We start from the raw sequence: 17141 nt of genomic DNA on the forward strand, positions 1-17141 counted from the left end.
TCAGTGTGCCTCTTTTTTTCTTTGCATCATGTGCTGTTTGGGGACAATTTTTTTAATCTGCCATCCTGTCTGACACTGCAGTACCACTCCTAGATGGGCCAGGTGTTTGTGTCGGCCACTTGGGTCGCTTAGCTTAGTCACACAGCTACCTCATTGCGCCTCTTTTTTTCTTTGCATCATGTGCTGTTTGGGGACTATTTTTTGAAGTGCCATCCTACCTGACACTGCAGTGCCACTCCTAGATGGGCCAGGTGTTTGTGTCGGCCAATTGGGTCGCTGAGCTTAGTCACACAGCTACCTCATTGCGCCTCTTTTTTTCTTTGCATCATGTGCTGTTTGGGGACTATTTTTTGAAGTGCCATCCTACCTGACACTGCAGTGCCACTCCTAGATGGGCCAGGTGTTTGTGTCAGCCACTAGGGTCGCTTAGCTTAGTCATCCAGCGACCTTGGTGCAAATTTTAGGACTAAAAATAATATTGTGAGGTGCGAGGTGTTCAGAATAGACTGGAAATGAGTGGAAATTATGGTTATTGAGGTTAATAATACTATGGGATCAAAATGACCCCCAAATTCTATGATTTAAGCTGTTTTTGAGGGTTTTTTGTAAAAACACACCCGAATCCAAAACACACCCGAATCCCCCATCCCCCCCCCCCCCCCCCTCTAGTTATCTCCTGCGTTTGCCCCGGAAATCCATGGAAAAAAGTTCAAATCATATGAGCACTATGTATTTGTCTGATAACCACGTGTATATCAGTGACGTGAGGTGAGGCAGGTGAGGTAGAGCCTTTCCTGTAATACCTGTAATACTAACGTTTGTGTTAGAGTTTTGACTGTATAAAGTATATGAAAAATACAAAGAATTTGTTTGAAATATCTTCTTTGTATTATTCTAATAATTTTAATAGCTAAAACTCTGAAGTAAAAAGTCTATGGCAGGTGAGGCAGTGCATCTCTGATCAAAACTCACCAAATTTTCAGGAGTTTATACTGCTGCACCTGTGTATAATGCTCACATGCTCCCTTCGGCTCATATATTGCGTGGAAATCTGGCTCTGATGCTTGCCAGTGCCTCCTGAGCCATTTACCTCACCGCACATCCCTGCTTTATATGTAGGTTAATATACATTTGATATGTTCATATGTTTGTGAATGTGTGGGCAAAGCAAGCGGCACAGCGGTTCCCGTGCCACAGACACTATTACATGTGCCAGGAAAATCAGTGCTGGGCTGATCTGTACCCGGTAGCAAATAAATAACGAGTGCAGGGTGGGTGAAGAGGAGGGAGGGGGGGAGGGGGGGGGTTGGGAGGTAGGCACACACCACACACCACACACCCTGCACCCATTCACTAAACTTTCCTGCTGCAGCGGCTGCATCTGCACGGTGTGGCAGGTTACCCAGCCCTGTCCACAGTAATAGCTATATGCAGGGGTGGGTTTCGGGGTGAGTGCGCCAGTGACGGCTACCAACCTGCCTGCCTAATTTTATTATTTTTATTGATCGGTTATAAGCCCTCATTTGGTGATAGCCAGTTTAATAGAATCATAAAAATAGCAACCATGACATTTTTTTTATTTGAAAATTATGTATACATACAGTATTTACTAAGTGGGGCAGTTTACAGGAGCAGTATGTGCATGTCTTACCCATTTACATGACATTCAAGATGGCATATGGTACAGTACAGTGGAAATATTTTGCAGTTACTGGTACTTTTTGGGCTGATGTTACCAACACAAGCATCCAAGTACCGCCCCCAAACTGGTGCTGCCCCTAGGCACGTGCCTCACATGCATGTGCGATGCTTAGTACATCCCGCCCATAGTGAGAGAATCACAGACAATCATCATTTATAAATAATAGGAGCAGTGACTGTATACAATAGAGAACTATAGTCCAATAGAGCAGTGTAAATGCTGACAGTATACAATGAGCTGAATTATACTATAAGCACAGTATATCACTTCTATGGATCCATTCCAATAGGCACAATACCTGGCCAGTGTAGACAGGGCCGCCTTAACAGCAGTGTCGGCCCCTGGACAAATCAATGCACTGGGGCCCCTACCCATCCTCCAGCGTTCTGGATGGGGGTTTTATCGGTGGCAGCTGTGATGTCCCGCAGGCAGTAAGCGGTGTTCTATCTTCCCCTCAGAATGTAGGACATAGAACAATAATTTTCGCTAATTACTCCTTTACGGCACAGATGGGGGGAGGGGGTTTAGAGAGATGGTGCTGGAGAACACTAAGCTGTAGAAAGGGGGCATTGGGCTCATTGAAGGGGCCCTGTTACATGACTTCCAGAGAGGTAGGGGGTGTTTAACATGTGGGGGAGGGGTGGATAGTGGAGTGGGCTTATTATTAATCATTTTCCCGTGGGAGGGCTGCTTGCTTGACCGTGGATATATCCAGTTCCTGGGGCTGGATTAGTAAGCTTTCAGTGGGATACAAAACTAGTCACATCTTTAAGGGGTACTGGGGTTTTGGTGTTTGGGGTTAAGAAGCTGGAGAAATCCATCAACAAAAATATAAAACTGCATCCCAGGTATGTAGAGCTGGAGCAGGGACCAGCTGCTGGAGGGTTAATATCACCTGTTCTGGGCATGATAGAGACAAGCTGCAAGTGTCCTTCAAAAGGGAAGATTCACACATTATGGAAGATATCCTCAGAAACATTCTAAGGAAGACAAAACCGAAGATAGTGTATTAGGCCTGGAATAGAAGTTAACAGGGTCGGACAGGGATTGTTGCTTTGAAGTCAGATATCTCTGGTTCCCCAGGGCTGAGTTTCAGGAATCTGGTATCCTTGGAAAGAAGGGAACCTCAGCTATCAGCCTAGGGCCCTCCTTAGAATCCTGGGGCCCTTGGGCAGCTGCCCATTAATTAAGCCTAATAGAAAAGACAGCCCTGAGTGTAGGACAATAGCAGGAGGCAGTGTCAGTGTACAGTAGTTAGCTGCTCACCGGCGGCGCAATAGAACTCCCTTGTCATCACATCCTCTGTAGAGTTGCAACAATATATCAAGTCGATTATTTAAATAATAATAGTAATAATAATAATAATAATAATAATAATAAAATAATCATTTTATTTACATAGGGGGTAATTCCAAGTTGATCGCAGCAGGAATTTTTTTAGCAGTTGGGCAAAACCATGTGCACAGCAGGGGGAGGCAGATATAACATTTGCAGAGAGAGTTAGATTTGGGTGGGTTATTTTGTTTCTGTGCAGGGTAAACACTGGCTGCTTTATTTTTACACTGCAAATTAGATTGCAGATTGAACTCACCACACCCAAATCTAACTCTCTCTGCACATGTTATATCTGCTCCCCTGCAGTGCACATGGTTTTGCCCAATTGCTAACAGAATTCCTGCTGCGATCAACTTGGAATTACCCCCATAGTGCTATTTCTCCAATAGGACTTAAGGTGCTTTTGACTTACATATTTACTAATCTCACAAGGGGGGGGGAGAATACTAGATACTGGAATTTCCTAAGCAGTTATAGTAGCAAGTCTAATTTACAGTATGTGTGGTTAATAGGCCATGTTTAATATACTGAACAGCAATTTATGATCATTTATTGTATCTGGTAATAGGACAATTTTAAAGTCAATGTCCATCAATAAGGGAAAGATTATTGAAAAAATACAGATACAAATATTATCTTCATTATTAGGCTTGCCATCACTATGACAATATGACATCTACTAATTTGCTATTCATGAATTAAACCAATCTCTTGCGAGTGCCCAGTTAAACAAACAAAAATCACAGATGTAGAAATCCATCCACGCACGGAGCCTCCACCCATGAGCATATGACGTGTGATGCGATGCATGCACAACCTGCAAATACAGTATCAGCACGATGCAGATGATTTTGGACTGACATGCGCCTCAGGCCCATTGAGTGTAAATTCACTGAATTAGTCAACATGCAGACAAAAGGCCTGATTCAGATTCGTATACAAACTAAACAAAAAAAATGCACCCCCCAAATTTTGGGCAGAGTTGGTCACATTCGCAAGTTGTCGCTGTTGTACTCTCCTCTACACGCACCTGGGTCAGAAGTGGCTGTAATATGACTGGAGCATACTGTACTTGCCTACTCTCCCGGCACGGGTGGGATGCTCCGGAAAATTGTGTGGTGCTTCCGGCCACCCAGAAAAGTGGGCAAATCTCTGGATGGGCACTGTTTTTGTGTATGTATGTATTTGTAGGTATGTATGTATGTATGTATGTATGTATGATTGTGTATGTATGTGTGTTTGTGTATGTGTGTTTTTGTGTATGTATGTATGTATGTATGTATGTATGAATGTGTGTGCTATGTATATATGTATATACAGTGCTTAAAGTGGTCCTAGAGAGGTGGTGGAACTCACCCCCCACCACCCATGCTTGTGAAATAAAGGGATTGTGCACGCCGCAAAAGGATGTGTGGCCTCAAATAGGGGCGTGGTCACCCAATACTATCCCCAATTAAAATGACGCAGCACAGTAGCACAATCTTTTTCACGTTACACCACATAGTAGAGTCCCTTATTCGTGTTATGATACACATTAGTGCCCCTTATACACAAAGCCCACAGCAGTAGCACCCCTAATACACATAATGCCCACAGCAGTAGTGCCCCTTATGCAATGCCCACTGTAGTGGTAGTGCCCACAGTAGTAGTGCCCCTTATGTAGAGCCCATAGTATTGGTGCTCCTTATTCAGTTCCCCCAGTATTAGTGCCCCTTATGTCCCCAGGAGTGATGCCCCTTATTAAGTTCCCCCTATGCAATATTCTCATTAGCATTGCATCCAGTAGTAATGCCCCCTGTAGTTATGTCCCCTGTAGATATGCCCCCAGTTGGTGTGCCCCCGATAGTTATTCCACCAGTTGGTGTGCCTCCAGTAGTAATGCCCCCGTAGTTACGTCCCCAGTAGCTGTGCCCCCTGTAGTTATGCCCGCTGTAAATACGCCCCCAGTATTTTTGTCCCTAGTAGTTATGCCCCCAGTTGGTGTGCCCCCAGTAGTAATGCCCCCATAGCTATGTCCCCAGTAGATGTGACCCCTGTAGTTATGCCCCCAGTAGGTTTGTACCCAGTAGTTATGCCACCAGTTGGTGTGCCCCCGTAGTTATGCCCCTGTAGATGTGCCCCCTGTAGTTATGCCCGCTGTAGATATGCCCCCAGTAGTTATGCCCCCCGTTGGTGTGCCCCCAGTAGTAATGCCCCCGTAGTTATGTATCCAGTAGATGTGCCCCCTGTAGTTATGCCTGCCGTAAATATGCCCCCAGTAGGTTTGACCCCAGTAGTTATGCCCCCAGTTGGTGGGCCCCCAGTAGTTATGCCGCCTGCTGGTGTGCCTCCAGTAGTTATTCCCCCAGTTGGTGTGCTCCCAAGAGTAATGCCCCATAGTTATGTCCACAGTAGATGTGTCCGCTGTAGTTATGCCCGGTGTAGATATGCCCCCAGTAAGTTTGCCCCCCAGTAGTTATGCCCCCAGCTGGTGTGCCTCCAGTAGTTATGCCTCCAGTTTGTTTGCCACCCAGTAGTTATGACTCCAGTCCCCCCCTCTAGTAGCGCTGCTAACACACACAATAGGTAAAAAAAACCAAAAAACCCCACAATACTCACCTGCCCCGCTCCTGCTTCCGGACCGCTGCCTCCGTCCGGCCGCCCGCTCCTCACAGCTATGGGAGAGACGTCATGACGTTTCTCCCATAACGCATAGCCGCACACACTGCCTGTGCCGGAGTTTTGACTGTATAAAGTATATGAAAAATACAAAGAATTTGTTTGAAATATCTTCTTTGTATTATTCTAATAATTTTAATAGCTAAAACTCTGATGTAAAAAGTCTATGGCAGGTGAGGCAGTGCATCTCTGATCAAAACTCACCAAATTTTCAGGAGTTTATACTGCTGCACCTGTGTATAATGCTCACATGCTCCCTTCGGCTCATATATTGCGTGGAAATCTGGCTCTGATGCTTGCCAGTGCCTCCTGAGCCATTTACCTCACCGCACATCCCTGCTTTATATGTAGGTTAATATACATTTGATATGTTCATATGTTTGTGAATGTGTGGGCAAAGCAAGCGGCACAGCGGTTCCCGTGCCACAGACACTATTACATGTGCCAGGAAAATCAGTGCTGGGCTGATCTGTACCCGGTAGCAAATAAATAACGAGTGCAGGGTGGGTGAAGAGGAGGGAGGGGGGGAGGGGGGGGGGGGTTGGGAGGTAGGCACACACCACACACCACACACCCTGCACCCATTCACTAAACTTTCCTGCTGCAGCGGCTGCATCTGCACGGTGTGGCAGGTTACCCAGCCCTGTCCACAGTAATAGCTATATGCAGGGGTGGGTTTCGGGGTGAGTGCGCCAGTGACGGCTACCAACCTGCCTGCCTAATTTTATTATTTTTATTGATCGGTTATAAGCCCTCATTTGGTGATAGCCAGTTTAATAGAATCATAAAAATAGCAACCATGACATTTTTTTTATTTGAAAATTATGTATACATACAGTATTTACTAAGTGGGGCAGTTTACAGGAGCAGTATGTGCATGTCTTACCCATTTACATGACATTCAAGATGGCATATGGTACAGTACAGTGGAAATATTTTGCAGTTACTGGTACTTTTTGGGCTGATGTTACCAACACAAGCATCCAAGTACCGCCCCCAAACTGGTGCTGCCCCTAGGCACGTGCCTCACATGCATGTGCGATGCTTAGTACATCCCGCCCATAGTGAGAGAATCACAGACAATCATCATTTATAAATAATAGGAGCAGTGACTGTATACAATAGAGAACTATAGTCCAATAGAGCAGTGTAAATGCTGACAGTATACAATGAGCTGAATTATACTATAAGCACAGTATATCACTTCTATGGATCCATTCCAATAGGCACAATACCTGGCCAGTGTAGACAGGGCCGCCTTAACAGCAGTGTCGGCCCCTGGACAAATCAATGCACTGGGGCCCCTACCCATCCTCCAGCGTTCTGGATGGGGGTTTTATCGGTGGCAGCTGTGATGTCCCGCAGGCAGTAAGCGGTGTTCTATCTTCCCCTCAGAATGTAGGACATAGAACAATAATTTCCGCTAATTACTCCTTTACGGCACAGATGGGGGGAGGGGGTTTAGAGAGATGGTGCTGGAGAACACTAAGCTGTAGAAAGGGGGCATTGGGCTCATTGAAGGGGCCCTGTTACATGACTTCCAGAGAGGTAGGGGGTGTTTAACATGTGGGGGAGGGGTGGATAGTGGAGTGGGCTTATTATTAATCATTTTCCCGTGGGAGGGCTGCTTGCTTGACCGTGGATATATCCAGTTCCTGGGGCTGGATTAGTAAGCTTTCAGTGGGATACAAAACTAGTCACATCTTTAAGGGGTACTGGGGTTTTGGTGTTTGGGGTTAAGAAGCTGGAGAAATCCATCAACAAAAATATAAAACTGCATCCCAGGTATGTAGAGCTGGAGCAGGGACCAGCTGCTGGAGGGTTAATATCACCTGTTCTGGGCATGATAGAGACAAGCTGCAAGTGTCCTTCAAAAGGGAAGATTCACACATTATGGAAGATATCCACAGAAACATTCTAAGGAAGACAAAACCGAAGATAGTGTATTAGGCCTGGAATAGAAGTTAACAGGGTCGGACAGGGATTGTTGCTTTGAAGTCAGATATCTCTGGTTCCCCAGGGCTGAGTTTCAGGAATCTGGTATCCTTGGAAAGAAGGGAACCTCAGCTATCAGCCTAGGGCCCTCCTTAGAATCCTGGGGCCCTTGGGCAGCTGCCCATTAATTAAGCCTAATAGAAAAGACAGCCCTGAGTGTAGGACAATAGCAGGAGGCAGTGTCAGTGTACAGTAGTTAGCTGCTCACCGGCGGCGCAATAGAACTCCCTTGTCATCACATCCTCTGTAGAGTTGCAACAATATATCAAGTCGATTATTTAAATAATAATAGTAATAATAATAATAATAAAATAATCATTTTATTTACATAGGGGGTAATTCCAAGTTGATCGCAGCAGGAATTTTTTTAGCAGTTGGGCAAAACCATGTGCACAGCAGGGGGAGGCAGATATAACATTTGCAGAGAGAGTTAGATTTGGGTGGGTTATTTTGTTTCTGTGCAGGGTAAACACTGGCTGCTTTATTTTTACACTGCAAATTAGATTGCAGATTGAACTCACCACACCCAAATCTAACTCTCTCTGCACATGTTATATCTGCTCCCCTGCAGTGCACATGGTTTTGCCCAATTGCTAACAGAATTCCTGCTGCGATCAACTTGGAATTACCCCCATAGTGCTATTTCTCCAATAGGACTTAAGGTGCTTTTGACTTACATATTTACTAATCTCACAAGGGGGGGGGGAGAATACTAGATACTGGAATTTCCTAAGCAGTTATAGTAGCAAGTCTAATTTACAGTATGTGTGGTTAATAGGCCATGTTTAATATACTGAACAGCAATTTATGATCATTTATTGTATCTGGTAATAGGACAATTTTAAAGTCAATGTCCATCAATAAGGGAAAGATTATTGAAAAAATACAGATACAAATATTATCTTCATTATTAGGCTTGCCATCACTATGACAATATGACATCTACTAATTTGCTATTCATGAATTAAACCAATCTCTTGCGAGTGCCCAGTTAAACAAACAAAAATCACAGATGTAGAAATCCATCCACGCACGGAGCCTCCACCCATGAGCATATGACGTGTGATGCGATGCATGCACAACCTGCAAATACAGTATCAGCACGATGCAGATGATTTTGGACTGACATGTGCCTCAGGCCCATTGAGTGTAAATTCACTGAATTAGTCAACATGCAGACAAAAGGCCTGATTCAGATTCGTATACAAACTAAACAAAAAAAATGCACCCCCCAAATTTTGGGCAGAGTTGGTCACATTCGCAAGTTGTCGCTGTTGTACTCTCCTCTACACGCACCTGGGTCAGAAGTGGCTGTAATATGACTGGAGCATACTGTACTTGCCTACTCTCCCGGCACGGGTGGGATGCTCCGGAAAATTGTGTGGTGCTTCCGGCCACCCAGAAAAGTGGGCAAATCTCTGGATGGGCACTGTTTTTGTGTATGTATGTATTTGTAGGTATGTATGTATGTATGTATGCATGATTGTGTATGTATGTGTGTTTGTGTATGTGTGTTTTTGTGTATGTATGTATGTATGTATGTATGTATGTATGAATGTGTGTGCTATGTATATATGTATATACAGTGCTTAAAGTGGTCCTAGAGAGGTGGTGGAACTCACCCCCCACCACCCATGCTTGTGAAATAAAGGGATTGTGCACGCCGCAAAAGGATGTGTGGCCTCAAATAGGGGCGTGGTCACCCAATACTATCCCCAATTAAAATGACGCAGCACAGTAGCACAATCTTTTTCACGTTACACCACATAGTAGAGTCCCTTATTCGTGTTATGATACACATTAGTGCCCCTTATACACAAAGCCCACAGCAGTAGCACCCCTAATACACATAATGCCCACAGCAGTAGTGCCCCTTATGCAATGCCCACTGTAGTGGTAGTGCCCACAGTAGTAGTGCCCCTTATGTAGAGCCCATAGTATTGGTGCTCCTTATTCAGTTCCCCCAGTATTAGTGCCCCTTATGTCCCCAGGAGTGATGCCCCTTATTAAGTTCCCCCTATGCAATATTCTCATTAGCATTGCATCCAGTAGTAATGCCCCCTGTAGTTATGTCCCCTGTAGATATGCCCCCAGTTGGTGTGCCCCCGATAGTTATTCCACCAGTTGGTGTGCCTCCAGTAGTAATGCCCCCGTAGTTACGTCCCCAGTAGCTGTGCCCCCTGTAGTTATGCCCGCTGTAAATACGCCCCCAGTATTTTTGTCCCTAGTAGTTATGCCCCCAGTTGGTGTGCCCCCAGTAGTAATGCCCCCATAGCTATGTCCCCAGTAGATGTGACCCCTGTAGTTATGCCCCCAGTAGGTTTGTACCCAGTAGTTATGCCACCAGTTGGTGTGCCCCCGTAGTTATGCCCCTGTAGATGTGCCCCCTGTAGTTATGCCCGCTGTAGATATGCCCCCAGTAGTTATGCCCCCCGTTGGTGTGCCCCCAGTAGTAATGCCCCCGTAGTTATGTATCCAGTAGATGTGCCCCCTGTAGTTATGCCTGCCGTAAATATGCCCCCAGTAGGTTTGACCCCAGTAGTTATGCCCCCAGTTGGTGGGCCCCCAGTAGTTATGCCGCCTGCTGGTGTGCCTCCAGTAGTTATTCCCCCAGTTGGTGTGCTCCCAAGAGTAATGCCCCATAGTTATGTCCACAGTAGATGTGTCCGCTGTAGTTATGCCCGGTGTAGATATGCCCCCAGTAAGTTTGCCCCCCAGTAGTTATGCCCCCAGCTGGTGTGCCTCCAGTAGTTATGCCTCCAGTTTGTTTGCCACCCAGTAGTTATGACTCCAGTCCCCCCCTCTAGTAGCGCTGCTAACACACACAATAGGTAAAAAAAACCAAAAAACCCCACAATACTCACCTGCCCCGCTCCTGCTTCCGGACCGCTGCCTCCGTCCGGCCGCCCGCTCCTCACAGCTATGGGAGAGACGTCATGACGTTTCTCCCATAACGCATAGCCGCACACACTGCCTGTGCCGGAGCTCAGAAGTGAGCTCTGGCTTCCGGCTGCGCTTAGAGGGAAAGAGCCGGCGCCCACTGTTAACACAGTCTCAGCGGGCGCCCGGCATTTCCCTAGGTTAGATGAGCCAAAGGAGGCGGAACTGCGTTCCGTCTCCAAATGGTACTGGCGGAACACAGTTCTGCCCCGTTCCGGCTCACTTTAAGCTCTGTGTATATATATTTCCAGTCAATTTTGACCAACTCACAGTTTACGATCTTGTTTTCACCATTATTGGGCAAAGGTTGCATCGAGCTGGTTGGTTACTAAGCGACAGAGCAGCTGCACAAATATACAGCAGCAAATCTATGAAACATTGCCACACAGCAGTGGCATAAATGAAAATTGGTGCAATATGGAATTGTCCTTGGGCCCTCTCCTCCACCCTTATATTGGATATTAAAAAGGACAAGCACAGTTTAGGAAACCAAGCACTTTAGCAACAGGGAATTACACTTTTGTAACTAAAGTGCTTGATTTGTTTGGGAACTAACAAATATTTTTTTTGTAAGGACTACCTCCGATCACTAATGAGGAGGTTGATGATGAGAGTGTTAATTACATTATAATCTTGTACAATAAATTTTATGAACTCACTGTAAATGACATACCATGGAGGAGTTGCCTAGATGGCTAACGTCCCTACTTCTACTTACTTAGGGGGTCATTCAGACCTGGTCGCATACAGTCTAATTTTTGCACTGCTGCAACCAGGTAATCACCGCCCACAGGGGAGGGGGGATTTGCTGTGCAGGTCTGCAAATGCTTGTGCCAGCCAGCGACGCACCTGTGCATTGCGGCCCGCACGCATGCGCAGTTCAGACACGATTGCACAACTGCAAAACACTGTAGTGCGCGATCGGGTTTGAATGACCCCCTTAGGCCTCACAAATGGAGCAGATGCCTTCACAAATATTGTCAGGATTTGGGTAAAAATAATCCCACACCCAAGAGGTGGCTATATTGGTCTTATGCCCAGGCATCACAATGACTTTCTTTTTATCAAGGGCAAGAACTGCAGCCAATGGTGCCTGACTTACACAAACAACATCTTCATCCTCAGTGTCGGATAGTAGAACACACATATCCCCCTCATCCTGTTGCACTTCCACGCATGAATCCTCAATTTCTGTTATGCCCTCATTATCCCCGTCTGTTCCCCACATGTGCAGATGGTGCAGAAATGGTGGAAGGAGGTGAAAGAGGCTTCTCTATGAGGACAGTGTGAGAAATTTCAGACTCACACATAGCTAATGTGGACCCCTAAATGTTCCTTAGGATGTTTGATGGTTCTGAACGCACAGTTTGTTCTACTGCCTTAGTGGTTTTCATTTTTTTGACACCTCTTCTAGACTCTGAGTGAAAGGTTCTTGCATCATCATGAGAGGCAGAAGAAGCAGCCTTACTGACAGTTGCAGATCCAGCACTCAGAAATAAAGGCCAAGGCCTGAGATTTTCCTTGCCACTACGTGTGGTAAATGGCATGTTGGCAATTTTATGTTTTCCTACATCAAACCTATCCTTTATAAGAGGTGTCTTTTTTAACACTGTATATTGTTTTTTTGATTTTGGATGCCCTGACTTCGACCCGCTATGCCCTTGAGCATCAGCTTCTGTAGATGACATTGCTGGACTAGCATTCTTATCATGACTGGTTGCAGCAGCTGCTGCACTAGTATCTGGTTGCTCTTTTCTAAACTGATAGTTGTCCATTTGTTAAGTCACAGATCACTGCGTGGATCACAGGGCTTATAGATGCACGTGAACAAAATGCACTTGAGTGAAGTGCACCAACCAACCAGTACAAAAACAATAGACATAGCAATAGATATATATATTTAGTTTTTCATTTTTAAACCTGCTGCTCTGTTCCAACTGTGTGGATCACAGGGCTTATAATCGCACCAACCAACGATTAAAAAAACAATAGATATATTAGATATATTTTCTTTCTGCAGCTCGGTTCCAACTGTGTGGATCACAGGGCTTATGATCGCACTGTTGAAGTCAAAAATGTTACATAGAGAGAACATACAGACTCCACACATTATGAGTCGCTAAGCTTGCAAATACGCGCAGCGCGCACCGCAATATATGGTCACATACGCATTTACACAGACATGCCACAAAGATATATTCAACACATATTTCATACAGCACATAAATTGAACATATCGAGCGCCAGACATCATAACTTTTTAAATTATATAATGGAGTAACATCATGTATGTGTATTATTGGAGCGGAGCAAGATGGACATGTCGTGCTTGGTGTCAAAGTAACCAGATTAATGTGTGTATCAATTTGATGCCTGTTATTAAGTTGTAGCACATTGCCATAAGTAGATATGATTGAATGTATGAATATAAAGCCACAATTCTGAAGAGAACAAAAGGATTCCATTTAAAGCATGTGATAGACAGGAAACTTAGGCCAGCCCTTTTGATGTTTTCAAGGCTTGCATATGAACTGACCAATGACTCATCCTGAATGAGAAAGTTCCCTCCCCTAGACTAATAACAAGAGACCTGTGCACGCCCCCAGCTCTCAGTGTATTGCTGAACACACACACACACACACACACACACACACACACACAGATGGCCCTTTTTGTCCCAGAGCATGGTGGAGATGCGGTCTGTCCAGTGGCTGCATGATTTTACTGAGAAAGAGAGAGAGAGAGTGATATGGAGTGGAGAGTGAGCATTTGAGAAAAATATGATGATGTATTGCTGGCCATGTCTGTAATGAATTAGTTTGTAATAACTGCTTTCTGTGTAAATTGTAACCATGTAACTATATATATATATATATATATATATATAGTGTACATTGCGATATATTGAATACATATCCTTTTAATAACAAATATATACATCAATTTGCTTTGGAACTTAGATAATGTGTGGGTGTATTGTTTTCTCTTATGGGATGTAGTGTTTTTGCGATGTATAGCGCACATTCATAACACATGGTAATAAGATGCGCAGGCATCCACAGTATATAATAGAGCTGGCATTTTAAATATTTGTTAGAAAATAATTTGACTTGCATAGCACCAACCAACCAGTACAAAAACTATTGATATAACTATAGATATATTATATATATATATTTTATTTTTCTGCAGCTCTGTTTCAACTGCGTGGATCACAGGGCTTATAATCGCACCAACCAACCAGTACAAAAGCTATTGATATAACTATAGATATATATATTTTATTTTTCTATTTTAATACCTGAAATTCTACATTTGCATTATCTCCCACAGGAATCAGTGACAGAAAGTGAGACGGAGGAAAGTGAGGATGAGACAGACTTTTCTATAGATGAGGATACCCTAGATAAGGATGTCAATGACACTAGAGCAAAACTCATTGCAAAGCTTACTACGTTCATTTCTGGAATAAAGCTCTTGTTTGAGGCTCTCTTTACTACGGCTGGAAAGGTGGTAGCCACTCTTCTTCTGGGCTTGTCAGGTACCTATTTCATGTATGACATATGAACTTCTTCCCCATATTCTGCATATGTACAATAAGGGTTTCATGTAGAGTTGTTGGCAAAAAAAAAAAAAAGTAAAGCACATGGAAAAATATTGTATTTCAGCACACATGTAGAGTCTACTTGAGATGCGACTGTGTCCACCTGGCTTACAATAAATCATCATCATTAACAGCATGCCTTGGGGGGACATTCCGAGTTGTTCGCTCGTTGCCGATTTTCACAACGGAGTGATTAAGGCGCAAATGCGCATGCGCATGGTACGCAGTGCGCATGCGCTCAGTATTTTAGCACAATACTTAGTAGATTAACTCACGTCCGAACGAAAAATTTCCATCGTTGAAGTGATCGGAGTGTGATTGATAGGAAGTGGGTATTTCTGGGCAGAAACTGACCGTTTTCTGGGAGTGTACGGAAAAACGCAGGCGTGCCAGGATAAACGCGGGAGTGTCTGGAGAAACGGGGGAGTGGCTGGCCGAACGCAGGGCGTGTTTGTGACGTCATGCCAGGAACGAAACGGGCTGAGTTGATCACAGTGTAGGAGTAAGTCTCGAGCTACTCAGAAACTGCTAAGAATTTTCTATGCGCAATTCTGCTAATCTTTCGTTCGCAATTCTGCTAAGCTAAGATACACTCCCAGAGGGCGGCGGCCTAGCATGTGCAATGCTGCTAAAATCTGCTAGCGAGCGAACAACTCGGAATGACCCCCTTGGTCTCTCCATTTCCGACAGCAGAAGCAATCCCCATAGGTTTCAGTACACACATGCTACATACAGTGTCTCTCATTGTGTGTATCAACCATGCCACACCATGACTCATTATATGTATCATCCATGCTACAACATCTCATCATATGTATCATCCATGTACATACAGTGCCTCCTTACATACATCACCTCTAGTTGTTACTACTTCTGCACAAGACACCTGCACAGCGGAGGGTGGATGTGTGAGCACAGGTTATGTATGATAAGGGCTGAGGGTCATTCTTTGTCTGCCCATAAACCACCTCCATCCTGCCTGACTCTCATAGATTACATCAGTGCAGATGGTAGTATAGCTCTGCTAGAGACAGTGGCAGTGTATGTGAGACTGTGTATGGGCAGCTGGCACTGACTATAACTCTGTTTGTTGAGCATCAGTAGGCAATTTGTGATGTATTAGGAATGCACTAAGTAATAGGCTCAATCAGAACCTGCCCTAGGCATAGGCAAACTAGGCAACTGCCTAGGGCATTTGGCATGCCTAGGGGCACAAGCAGCTTATGCTGAGTAAAATAATATGTGGCATGCCTATATTCTGTGTGTAGCATTTCGTATGCAGATACAGCCACAGTCACACACAGTATATAGGCATGCAGCATATAATTTTAATCAGCAGAAGCTGCTTGTGCATCCTAGCCACATAGTAATGCAAATAAGATGCATTTTCATCAAAAATAGGCACCTGCCATTAGCAGAGTTGCCAGCTGACTCACGCCAGGCATCTCCTGCTGCATGGCGCACTGAGGCAAGATTTATGAGGACACATCTGTATCCAAGCAGAGGCAGAGGTCACAGTGTTAGTGGCCATGTGAGTGCTGTGTTTGTGTGAGTGGGTTGGTTGTGTAATAGTGTTCGGCATATGTGTAAGGAGCAATAAGTGTATCATGTGTATAAATACATTAATAATGTGCGGCAAATGTGTAAGTGGCACTATGTGTGTCTTTATGTGTATAAGGGCATTAATAATGTTAGGCATATGTGTAAGGGACATTATGTGTATAACGGCATTAATAAAGGTTGGCATAATGTGTAAGGTGCATTATGTTTATAAGGACATTAATAATGTGTGTCATATATGTAAGGGGCATTTCTGTGTGGTATGTGTATAAATGCATTACTAATGTGTGGCATTATGTGTATACGGTGCTCTACTGTGTGGCATAACATATAGAAATGGCACTACTGTGTGGTCTAATGTGAATAAAGAGCAACATGGTGTGGTGTAATGTGCATAAGGAGCAATCCAGTGTGATGTTATGTAAATAAGGGACACTACTGTGAAGAGAAACGTTTCTAAGGTAAAGTGGTACTTCTGTGTGATGTAACATGAATTAGGGACACTATCACATGATAAGTTGTGAATAAAGTTGCACTACTGTGTGGCATAATTTGAATTGGGGGCACTATTGTGTGGCCATGCCTCTTGCTAGCAAAAACACACACCTTTTTGGGCTGTGTGCCAAATGTGCGCACTGTTCCTGTTTAAAATATAGGGGGTGGGAACACCAAAATAAGGACTGCTATGTGTGAGGGGTGATGGTGCTGGGAAAGGGGTGAAGGGTCAGAGGTGGAACTAGCGGTGGTGCTAGGGGGCACCAGCCAAAATCTTGCCTAGGGCATCATATTGGTTAAGGCCGGCTCTGGGCTCAATGAATATAACACAAGGTATACGGATGTTGGCTCAGAGGCGCTTGATTATAGATGATACTATGTTGCTAGCTGCAGTCCATAGTGAATGCAATGTTGCCATCAATTGACAAGGTTTGTGTATACACACATCAAGAAATATGACTAGCTGCTGATGAAGTGCTATATTGCAGGGTAACAGACAAAGATAACTTGGAAACAGTGTAAACGATGGGGGGTGGGAATAGGGGCGAGAGCTGGGGTAAGTTCCTGATTGGTGGCAAAAATGCTCTCTTTATGTATACGTTCATGGTGTTATACATCCAGGTACAAACCATGTGAAGTGGCTTCTCTCTGGAGGATGGGGAAACTTGATTGCAAAATGACAGTCACCCTAAAGGCTCTGCAGTAGCCCAGGAGACCCTCCTGCATGTGCAGCGTTCTAAATCGGTCTACAGGGACTGGAGCTCGCTGTGTACTAGCAAAGCGCCATCTACGCTGCAGCAGCAGAAGCAGGTGCACTGCCATTTGCTGCGTTGCAGAATCAGTGGTCACTCC

General features: G+C 44.6%; 1 protein-coding gene across 1 annotated transcript in view; it reads left to right on the plus strand.

Annotated features, from left to right (window-relative positions):
* The window catches only part of LOC135057252 (piezo-type mechanosensitive ion channel component 2-like), a 216119-nt gene that overhangs the window by 39208 nt on the left and 159770 nt on the right, over nucleotides 1-17141 (plus strand). The window contains 1 exon segment of the mRNA XM_063963144.1: nucleotides 13964-14171. Within this exon segment, the coding sequence (XP_063819214.1) occupies nucleotides 13964-14171 (208 nt within the window).

The sequence above is a fragment of the Pseudophryne corroboree genome, chromosome 3 (assembly GCF_028390025.1).
Source record: "Pseudophryne corroboree isolate aPseCor3 chromosome 3, aPseCor3.hap2, whole genome shotgun sequence".
In the NCBI taxonomy this organism is placed as follows: Eukaryota; Metazoa; Chordata; class Amphibia; order Anura; family Myobatrachidae; genus Pseudophryne; species Pseudophryne corroboree.